At 39.8% G+C, this 12,073-nt stretch overlaps 1 protein-coding gene across 1 annotated transcript in view; it reads left to right on the top strand.

Moving 5' to 3' along the window:
* The first annotated feature begins 6,178 nt into the window (after positions 1 to 6,178).
* LOC141913869 (talin-1-like) overlaps positions 6,179 to 12,073 on the top strand; it is a 38,488-nt gene continuing 32,593 nt past the window's right edge. The window contains 3 exon segments of the mRNA XM_074805035.1: positions 6,179 to 6,209; positions 6,212 to 6,313; positions 10,278 to 10,375. Of these exon segments, the coding sequence (XP_074661136.1) occupies positions 6,179 to 6,209; positions 6,212 to 6,313; positions 10,278 to 10,375 (231 nt within the window).

Below are 12,073 nucleotides of genomic sequence, written 5' to 3' on the forward strand. Positions count from 1 at the left end.
ACTGGGCACAGGACACAAGCCACCTCAATCAGTTTGTCTCAGTTACTGGACACAGGGCACAATCCAGCTAAATTAGGTTGTCTCAGTGGCTCGACACAGAGTACACCAGTTAGTTAATGGCTGATAAGTTCATCACAGTGACTGGATTTAGCTGAAGTTTCTAAATTAATTAAATCATTTTTAATAGTTCCCCCTTTTCTATGATGCTAGAGTTAATGGCAGGCTGAGTCAGACTCTCTCAGTCAGACTCAGTAGTGTTGCACACAGCAGCATCATTAGAGAAGGAATCTGTACACATCCGGTGTATGTGTGTGATGGATCAGAACTATACCCGGTACTATTCCTGCGGGTTTATAAACATTTATCTTCACTAAATATAGACCTTTAACCCGATAAACAGTAGCTGCAACCACTGAACTGTTAAATCTGTACCCTCTGACACAGATTGTCCTTTATCCTGGACTTGTGGGCTAGTCTAGGTCTGAGTCATCAGATTTCATATTTATGTTACTAGATTGAATGATTTTTTATTTGAATGTCTAACATGTGTATAACGACTCATCGAGCTCAGGGTAGCCTAGGCTTATATGAGAGAGTATTGTATTTTCCTCAAGTGAATGTTAATTATCGCTTGCCAGTTATTTAATTATTAATACCCTTAGTCGTAACATATGGTCTTATTACACACTATATTGATGTCCCCTCCCCCTCTATATACACTGAGCTATTTACCTCAAATCTCTGATTAGATTTCTATTTCATTAACTAAAACATCAATGGGCAACCTCATCAAATTCTAGCCCTGTCTTTCGTTACATAGCTTATCCCTATATTTGTTCAAAGCAATGGTCGGACAGCTTGGGATTATCCAGTGAACTTGTCAGCTCATAGGCTACTAACATTACTTGGGGCTGTATTTGTATTTTATGATCTGGGGTAGAGTTCGTTGTAAGTTAATTTCTGTCATGATTAATCGGGGAATCAACTTTCCGGCGATCAGCCCGAGAGGTCAGCGGCATCTCAATCCGTATATCAGATATCGGATATATCAGGGATTCTTCTCAATGATTCATAATTCCCAGATCCGTCCAGATTCACACAGTCTCGTATAGGTCTGTTCACCAGATTCCGACCCCATCTGTTCATGGTTGGATAGTAGAATGTTTAATGTATCCCCTATTTGAACCTTGCACATCATCATAAAATAAACAGTTTAAAATAGATCTGTATTTAATCGCATTCACAAATATACAATTAAATTTCAATTTCATTATGTAATGAATGAATGAGTCGTTCATCCATCTGTTAAAACTCTCTGAAATGAGTCAATACTCTTCATTGTGGCTTCAATGTAGTCGATTTCGGATTTGTTTAAGTAAGGCCTATTCTTTCTATTCTTTCAATAATTTGCAGTGATGAGGTAAAACTATGCAATGAGTCGCAAATGAAGAGTTGAATATAAGTCCTTCAGTCATGAAGTCGAAAATTAAATTCATTTATAAAAATCTTAATTTTCTTCATTTTCATCCTCAATAACCATTATTGAGGAGCGATAACGAAGCTCTATTCAAATAATTCGTTAGGCCTAATCGTTTGCTTTTCCTGTCGTCCCAAAATTCATAGTCAACATATGTTATTCAGGCCAAATGAAATGAAATTCCAAGACATGAATTCAGATATCAGGAATTAATTTGAAATTTCTCAAAAACAAATTCATAAATAAACTCAGCCAGTTTCATGAATAAAACAGTGATTTTGAGAATTTCAGTGTTCATTATTAAACGATAGGATTGTATTATTCAGGGAGGCTGGGTTTATTCAGGGAGGCTGGGGTTTATGGACGTCCCCGGGAGGCTGCAGTATATATGGCTCACAGGGACTGTGCATGCGTGCGATATGTGTATATATTCTATTCCTCAGTGCCGGAAATTAAATTAAATCAATTATAAATCGAGTTTCTATAAGCTCTGTCAATGATGTCCGTATGTGGGTTTATGGTGAATTGAAACTATTGTAATTAGTCACTCATGATTCCTCATCATTAATAATTAACTCTCTACGCTCTGATCAAACTGGAAACTGTTGCTATGTTTGTTGCGTCATTGTTTTTCGGTAGTGAATAAAATTCTTGATATTTCCGTCAAAATCTGTATAGAATTTTAACTTTGCCCCAGAGACTGAGTCTGAATTTGGTTTCGTCGAACCCCGGGTAGAATTTGCTGGCCCGCTGCATTCATCGTGGCAGTTGAAGTAGCAAGGTTTTCAATCTCCCAAAACAATACAGAAGCTTAGCTTAATTTTGGTGCTATCTTCTATTTCTGGTACGGGCAGCAGATATTTTATCGGGCGGGGGGCTAAAAGTAATTTTCGTATGTAAAAATGATAGGGGTGGCTGCCCTTCTAAAACCTGTTGTGGAGAAGGATAAGAACCAGTCTACTGAACTTAGAATATTTACCGAGTAATACATAGTGTGTGAGTGTATGTGTATGCTGTTGTATAGGGTTGAATGTTTTTAACAAGTTGTGGATTTGTTGCTCGCTCAAGTTTTCTGCGCTTTTTTTTCCTGAAGTCAGCGGATAATTCTAAAAATAACCTCGACACAAGCTGAGATTTTACCTTCAACTTCTCTCTCATTCTTTACCTCTAAAAGTATTTATTTACTTTCTGTTGTAAATAATAGCACATTAGAAACCTGTTGAAACTGGAATCTATTCTGTGAGAACCAAATACAGCGAAACCTCGTTACAACGAACTTCAGGAGACCAGAAAATCTGTTTGTTATAACCGATAGTTCTATATACAGCGGAACCTCGATACAACGAACTTCAGGAGACCAGAAAATCTGTTCATTATAACCGATAGTTCTATATACAGCGAAACCTCGTTACAACAAACTTCAGGAGACCAGAAAATCTGTTCGTTATAACCGATAGTTCTATATACAACGGAACCTCGATACAACAAACTTCAGGACACCTGGAAATCGGTTCGTTATAACTGGTAGTTCATTATATCCAATATGGAAATCATTTGAATTTTCCTATTCCATTAAAATCTAGGCTTGTAATAACTGATAAATTATTTTATCCCAGTTAGTTTTTACAAGGTTCCAGTATTTTAAAAGATTGACCCAGTATCAGAAGGTTTGACCCTGGTGTACCAAGACCCTGTGCTCTATTCTATGCAGGCGTAACTAATTTTGACTATAAAATGGAAAGCAGTTTTGGTCGTAATATTTGGAACAGTTTGACTTTAATCTGTTTAACCTATAACTCTATCGTCGTGTGTGACACGGGACCTGATTTTTAAACGGGTTATCGCATAAATCTTGCCTTTAATCAGTTATTTTTAACTGGATCGACCTTGAGGGGAGCTGAGCAGCACTTAAACTTTACTTTAATACTAATCTAATGTACTAGACGTGGTAGCAAGAGGAGTTTACATATACACGGGGTAAGAAGGGGTAAGAGGGGGTAAGGATAAGAGTTGATGTTCATTAAAGTTGTTAGAAACATCTGGAGTTGAAGAAAAAATATCTCCGAAGCGCGATCGAAGTTTAATCAAATCAAAGTCTATGTTAATCAGTGATAGAATCTGAGTGAGGAGGTGTATTTATAAACCTGGGTGTGAAGATAGTTGAGGGGTCTGTGTTTAAGGGTTTCAGTGTAAGGAGTAGTTGAAGGTATTGGGGTCTGGTCTGTTCTCAAGGCTTTCGACGTTAGGAATATATTGGTGAGGTTTAGAAACATTTAGCTGAGCTTGAACACTTCACTTCGTCGCTGTTCCTTGACCTCAACTTTCACTGGTGCACTGAGCCCTGGATATAAGCCATGTGACCTGTTTTGAGACGGTGTCATCAGAACTTGATGTCTCTTTCAATATGCATAGGTTTCCTATATGAAGTACGTGTTCTCAACTCTTCTCCAATCTTCCAAATTCCTCTTCATAATTTCTCATCATCTCCAGCCTCTTCCACTGATGCTGCTGAAACTGTCTTCATGGTTCAATCAGAAATTATTGCATTTCCTAAAATCCTTCGTTCTCACTTGCAATAACTTCAGGGCAGGAGAATACACAGTACCAGATAAACTCCGCTCAAGTCGGATCATTTTGATGGGATAAAATTTGTCCCGTCTTGAGAGCGTATAATATCTGAATTGGTAATTGCCGCTGATGAGTAGAGAACAGCTCTGATCTCACTGGGTGTAGAAACATTGTAGATAAGCAATACTGTTTATCACATCTTCACAAAATACTTATCATCGTTGCTACTGATATCCTAAACAAACACCGAATTCCTTCCGGATTACGCACCTACTACGCTGCCACCTGGTGATAAAACATCGAACCCTACATCAGACGAGAGATAGATAGCGCTACTAAAAGGATTATTCGCTATGACGATATAATCCGTATTATCTGCGGGTAACTAATCCTGCGTATGTTTATAATGCAGTTTAAGTGTTTTATATCTAATCAGTGTTTGTCTATTGTAGCTGATTATTCATCGTCGATGGATATGAATTTATCCCTCGAGACTTAGCTCGAATCACGAGCACTTCAATGTCGCCAGTCGCAATGAAAAATATACGAATCCTCCAGGGGCTGGGGCTGGTATATCTACATCGCGTGGCCCTGGTGTACAGCATTGTATATAGAGCATAGAGTGTGCCCTGCATCGGTTAGGATATATACAACTCATTATGAATTATTTAAAAGATATTTAAACAGTTTTTAACAGACTTTTTACGTCAGATTAAAACAGTTTAGACTAGACTTCTTTATATAAACTTTCAGCATGTTAGGAGGAGGGGGCAGACGCCTTGTGATTGTTTTGATACATGCGCCTAAATATTCTCAAAACCAGTTGAGCTGTTTTGAGGAAGAGTAATATCTGGGTTAGGACTTAAACTGCTGCTAACATTTAGTCAAATTGAGCATGAGTTCGAGAGAATGGTTGGCAATATCTATTGCGAAATATTGCTCTTATGAAAGGGAAATTTTAGTGATTTACGCTGGGTTTTTGCCGGGTATTTCGATACAGTATATATATATATAATATCTGTGTTTCATGATTGAATGAATTGTCGATGAATTGAGGAAGTATTTTTTTTCGCTTTTATTCTCATTCAGAAACGACAGATCGATATTTCATGACTTTCTCTTTGTGCGCGCGAAATAATAAATAACTATCCTTATATAATATGTAATATAGTATTGAACGGTGAATAGAATTTATACAATTCTCCACTTCCCGATTCCAGTCTATACGTCATAGCAAATAATTCAGACAGACAAATCTTCCGTCATAGGTTTTACTTAATGTTGATATTGAACGGAATTTCTTACAATAGAATTTCTTCCAGTATAGAAAAAATGGGCAAAAAAAAGATTTAAATTCCCGGTTCCTATTTCAAGATACGTAAATTCCATAGATTCGTAGTTGGTTGAGGACTTACACTTATTAAATTGAATTGCGAATACAAAATTTGGACTCAAAAATAATAGAGATGATTTCAATAATGTGTGAGGATATATCGGGTGATGATATTCACTGTAGTTCTGAACGATCTTTGACGATGAAAATCCGTTAAAGAGAAGAGAACTTTATCAAATGCGCAGAAATCAACGGTATATTTATTATCTTTAATATTCCTATAATGACGATGACCTGATTTGTGAGGATTATGAATTTACGCGAAATGGGGGCAATTATGTGAAATTACAGCCTGCCTGCCTCGCGGTCGGTCGGTCGGTCGGCAGCTCAAGGTTTGACAACTATAGCTATGTTTCTGTTGGTTTCAGTAATTTGTCAAGTAAATACTCGTATGTAATCATCCTGCACGTGGCTAATGATCGTCGCTATTTTATACTGTGTTACTTCAACCTGGGAAAATATATTCAGTTATTACCATGTATTTAATGATATCCATATTTCTGTGCACTTATCGCGTTTCTGTCCCGGGTTCAAATCGCTGACCTTCATATTTCAAACTTCTTCATCGGATTTTGTTAGATTCGCAAAACATTTTATAAAATCATTATGAACATATCCAACCCCCCCTGAGAATCATAACAATCAGTAACCATGGAGATAACTTGTTTTAAGGGTTAAGATTTTAAATAAAATGATTATTTATTGTTAATTTCAGGTGAGATCGACGACGGCCTGTAACTATGGCTACCCTGTCTCTGAAGATCACCGTTGACGGGGTAGTGTAACTAAGACCCTACAATTTGAACCGACTATGATTGTCTACGACGCCTGTCGATTGGTTCGTGAGAAAATGAAAGAAGCCAATACCGGCAACCGTAAGTATTTCAAATCATAACGGTCGGCATTGTTGTCGTACATGAGTCAATCGGTATCCAGGGGGTCAATCGATATTCAGGGGGTCAATCGGTATTCAGGGGGTAAGTCAGTATTCAGGGGGTCAATCGGTATTCAGGGGGTCAATCGGTATTCAGGGGTCTCCGGGGGTCAGACAGTTACTAGTCACCATGTATTGAAACTCAACTTCAGCATGGAGAAAACTTTTTATCATTTACATCAAACAGCACAAAATCTCTTCCTTTTCTCAACATTCTTGATTCTTTGCTGCAGAAAATCTAAAAGGCCTAATTGAAATGGCTGCATGGACCAGTGTTCACTGCTGTGTGGACTAGTCTTCAGTGCTGTACGGACCACAGCTGTACGGACCAGTGCAATGAATTTATTCGCTCCGATATATGATGATCGTGTGATATCTGGTTTCTATGTAACCGGATATATCATTTAAAGCTCGTGTCTGTGGTTATGAAAGGGTTAACAATGCCGGCATATTTTATAGTAATTTACCTCTTTATTCTATGTATAATCGTGTATAATAGTAATAATCACCGACTGACGACTGACGACGATGCTGGTAATTTTTGTGTGTTTTACTGCTGAGTTAAGTGGATAATTTCACATAATTTACAACATAATTTACACTCATTTTCTCGGAATGGTTCGAATGCTTCTCTTTATATTGCCAAACCCCTCTCACTCCTCTCTCCGCCTCTCTCTCCCTCTCCTCCTCCTCTCTCCTCTCTCTCTCTCCTCCCTCTCTCTCTCTCTCCTCTCTCCGCCTCTCTCTCCCTCTCCCTCTCTCCTCCTCTCTCTCTCTCCCTCTCTCTCTCTCCCTCTCTCTCTCTCTCTCTCTCTCTCTCTCTCTCTCTCTCTCTCTCTCTCTCTCTCTCTCTCTCTCTCTCTCTCTCTCTCTCTCTCTCTCTCTCTCTCTCTCTCTCTCTCTCTCTCTCTCTCCCTCCCCCCTCCCCTCCCTCCCTCCCCCCCTCCCCTCCCTCCCCCTCCCTCCCTCTCCCTCCCTCCCTCTCCCTCCCCTCCCTCCCTCTCCCTCCCTCTCCCTCCCTCTCCCTCCCTCTCCCTCTCTCTCCCCCTCCCTCCCTCCCTCCCTCTCCCTCCCTCCCTCCCTCTCTCCCTCTCTCCCTTTCTCCCTTTCTCTATAAAATGTAACCCTGCGATAAATTGAGAACTTCACATTTTGGAAATTAAGGATTTATTTATATAAAGACTTTTTATCTTTTGATAAAATTGAAACATTTCGCTGGATATCGATTTACGTTTGAAATCGTCAGAATTCACTGATATAGATTTCAGTGAATTCTGAGAATATCATTTATGATATATCGATATACAAATAATCAGTATCAGTCGAGATTAATAAGAACTTTAGCTGCAGCAGCAGCAGCAGCAGCAGCGGCGGTGCGGGGAGAGAGGAGAGTAACGAGAGTTGTACAAACGAATGAATGAATGGATATTGCTTTTATTAAAATAAAGCTGTAACTCTGACTACTCACAGCTCTCAAGTGTGAATTCATAGATCTCTTCAATATTACATGCATATTCCCGCATATTCGCGTGAGAGAGTCAGAGGGGGAGAGGGAGAGGAGGGAGTTATAGGGGGAGAGGGAGAGATGGAGGAGTCAGAGGGGGAGATGGGGGGTAGGTAGAGAGCGAGTACGTTGTGAGTAAGTAACATTTGAATATTTCCCCCTCCCTCCTACAGTTGTCTCTGAGCTGGAACTGCTGCTGCTGCTGTTGCTGTTGCTGTCACCACACTTCTACATGGTACACACAAATTTCCTGTCATTAAGTCGGGGAAAATCTCAGAATATTTACCGAATAAATACCGTCCACCGTAACTATGATAACTCATTTCTGAGACGGTCCCCGGGCGATATTAATTGATGTAAGTATAATTAAACCCTGGTGTAATTTGTCTGGTTTTGTTGCCGTGGCTCTGTTGATTATGATGATGACGGTTGTCGTGTTTTTCATTGTTGGTTGTCGTTGGTTTCTATAGTTATTACCCGTACAGCTCTCTCTCTCTCTCTCTGTTCGTCCCTCGTCACACGCAGCCCGCCAATGAATTGTTAAACGCCGTTATTAGAATCAGTCGGTCGTTAGTTATAGCGATGTGGGTCGTTTGTTTCGGCTCTCAGATTTAATCAGGATTTCGTCGTGAATGGTCGACCAGTTAGTGCGTCGACCAGTTAGTGCATCGACCAGTTTGCGAGTTGACCAGTTTGTGCATCGACCTGTGCATCTGTGGAGACTTCATGTGTCTTTTACACCAAACTGTCATTCAAAATATAACTGCCTATGCGGAGAGATGGGTGCCTGTGGGCGGTTGACGCGACCTGTCTGTGTTTGGATCACCTCCTGATCTCAATGTGATGATAGGTTCAGTGTTGCATCATGCGACTAGGACCAGAGCTTCACCCAGCTGCGTGTTGTCGATCTGCAGCAAGTGCTACATCCATCATTGGTGATACTTGAATTTGAGATCAATGAATCAGTTATTGATACGTGTGATTATCAATGAGATGACAACTTGCTGCTGCTGCTGCTGTTGCTGGGAGAGTGCGATAGTATCAGGATTAATATCTATCTAATTCTGGTGGTAAGTCGTTATTGAAGTTTTATTTATCAAATAATCAATCATTTATTTTAGTAAAACTATGAAAGTGGTTTCTGATGCAAAGTTTACTTAAAGGCTCAAAGCCGGGATCAGGGGAATTAATACATCGGTCATGTCTTCTAATCTCTTGAGCGGCTCCGACCTGGATGTTTTCAAAAACACAGATTTCATTTAGATCCTTGGAAAATACTCTTACGTCAACTATCGATATATTCTCAAGAAGGATTTAAGGTTTTTGCAAGATGTTTTTTTTGTCGTGTGAAATCTGTTTGAAATACTGATACCTCTACCGGTATCTGGTTCCGTCTGCTCTCAACTCCGCTCTCAGTCCGTCAACACATGTTCATCATATTTTTAGCCGCAGACAGTTTTTTTTTGTGTTTGGTTTTTTTTATAAACACAGATTTTAAGTACAGTGGGAATCTTCACAGTTCCATCTCCTTGGCAACAGTTACTGGGGTCGACTGATGGGATACCCCTATAAACGGAGGAGGGACAAGAGACGAGCCCTACGCCTTCATTACCGTGCTCACAGGACTGACTCGGATAGCATCTAACAGACCCCTTCATTTCCCCTTCAGTCTCCTCTAACCCTCGTAGCATCGAGCGGACCCTGTTCGTTTCCCCATCGCTCTCCTCTAACTGTATAACCCATCTGGGGGTAGGCGTAAATGAAAGGATGTAAATGCTTGAGTTTAAAGAGGTCATGTTTAAACCACTTGTACCAGAAAGATTCAGTTTATATCTGTGTAACGTTGAGGAGTAGATGCTGCTGCAACATCATCAACGTTGTTCTTTTTTTTTTTCGTGAAAAAGTTTTTATGGGTTCATTCTACGCCGAGGTTTTTGCTGCTGCTGCTGCTGCTGCTGCTGCTATTTCGTAGCTGTTTCATCAATGTTGAGATGTACTAAGAGGTTTGTGTTATACAGTATTAGGGGATAGTTTGTATCGAAGGAACACAACTCTTACTGGAGTTTCTGGTAACTGTATGAGTGAAAACCACTGATGTTCGATTAGTCAGTTTATATGTATTCTGTGTTCTATCTCTCCTCTCTCTCTCTCTCTCCTTCTCTCTCTCTCTGTATCTCCTTAAATCGCTATAGTTCAATCTATCATCGTTTAACTCTAATCTATCTTTCAAGTTTCCGATAGAATTTATTGCGCGGAGATCGACCTCAACATATCCTCGTGATATCTTCTCCAACACTTTCCAGCGATCCTAACTTGCCAATCCCTCCAGAGTTCAAACTTCATAATCACCCTCTACCACTTTCCAAACCGTGATCTTATTTCGATATTTTTATATTTTTAGCGAACGATTATGGACTTTTCCTTTCCGACGAGGATCCCAAGAAAGGGGTGTGGCTAGAGAACGGACGTACATTGGAGTACTATTTACTCCGGACTGGGGTATGTATTAAACGTAATGAAACGTTGGAGTACACGCGGTAGTGTAGCGGTGGTACATATGCTTAATCCCACGTAGCGGAAAATATGCAGAAAAATTCATAAACTGAAGAGGGTGAAGTAGATTAGGAAACCTGACCTGACTGTAACATCCTGTCTCTACCAGATACAAGCATTCTGATTCACTAAATGAACTTTCATCTCGTACCAGTTGTACTTAGTTTATCGAAGGTTCTATATTCTATAAGTTGAAATGTCTAAAAGTGTCTTTACATTCTAATAGTGCTGCAAACCTATAGTTCTACCCTTCTAAAACAGCTGTATGGCTGTATATATACCATTCTATCTCTAGATGAGCAATCCATTGGGCATTAGATGCCCATATATGGTGTACCCTTGTGTAACAATGATACTAGTGCCCCCTGTATGATGTACTTTTGTGTAACGGTGATACTAGCGCCCCCTGTATGATCTAGGCTATACGATGCAGGTGATGTACCCCCTGTATGATGTAACCTTGTGTAACAGAGATACTAGCGCCCCCTGTATGATGTACCCTTGTGTAACAGTGATACTAGCGCCCCCTGTATGATGTACCCTTGTGTAACAGTGATACTAGCGCCCCCTGTATGATGTACCCTTGCGTAACAGTGATACTAGCGCCCCCTGTATGATGTACCCTTGTGTAACAGAGATACTAGCGCCCTCTGTATGATGTACCCTAGCGTAAGGGTGATACTAGCGCCCCCTGTATGATGTACCCTTGTGTAACGGTGATACTAGCGCCCTCTGTATGATCTAGGCTATACGATGCAGGTGATATACCCCCTCATTACGAGTCCCTGATCTCATTATCTTTTAACCGGGACAGTTTGAAATATTTGAACCAGTAAACACTAATTCAGAATCGTCGAGCGAGGCTGGTATAGAATGTGTCATATATGAATACTAGTGATGATAATGATAATGATGATGATGGTGGTGGTAATTATAATGATGACATCTCTTTATTCAAATGAGTAAATTACGAATAATAATGAGTAATTAGTGTGGTATGTATTAGGTCAGGACCCTCGAGAGAGAGAGAGAGGCCCCGGTATAATTCAGTAATTATCCACGTGTCTTTTTTATCCGTTAATTAAACATCACCACGACGACGACGAGCTGTATGCTATATAGAGCGTTCCTGATAATGTATTAAATCATAGTTTTATTGCGTTCTCATTTTGTCTTCGCGACCTCGACATCTCTACCCCGGGATTGTCCCTGGAATTTCATATGAAATTGTAACGTAGATATATCATTGAAAACCTCTGACCAGACATAGAACGATAACCGCACTCAAACGTGGTGAACGGATAATAAGATAAATTCCCACTATTTACAGATTAAAAGAATTTAAAAACCAGAATTTATTTATTCAAAAATTTATTTTGAATTTATTTAGAATGTATTCATTCTCTGACCAGACCCCTACCTTGGTTTCACTCAATATTAGAACAAGCGTTGACCACAAATACAGACACCTGTACATAGACATCAGTAATCTGCCTACGAGTGATTTCATTCAAATCTTAATTTGTTGAAGCGTCCTGGAGGGTAGTGTATTTACTGAGAGGTTAAAGTCTATCCTAAAAAAATCAACTAATCTAAGCTCTACCCCTTCACTTAAACAGCCGGTTGTCAAAACTTATGTTCACT

This window comes from Tubulanus polymorphus, chromosome 12 (assembly GCF_964204645.1).
Source record: "Tubulanus polymorphus chromosome 12, tnTubPoly1.2, whole genome shotgun sequence".
Classification (NCBI taxonomy): Eukaryota; Metazoa; Nemertea; class Palaeonemertea; order Tubulaniformes; family Tubulanidae; genus Tubulanus; species Tubulanus polymorphus.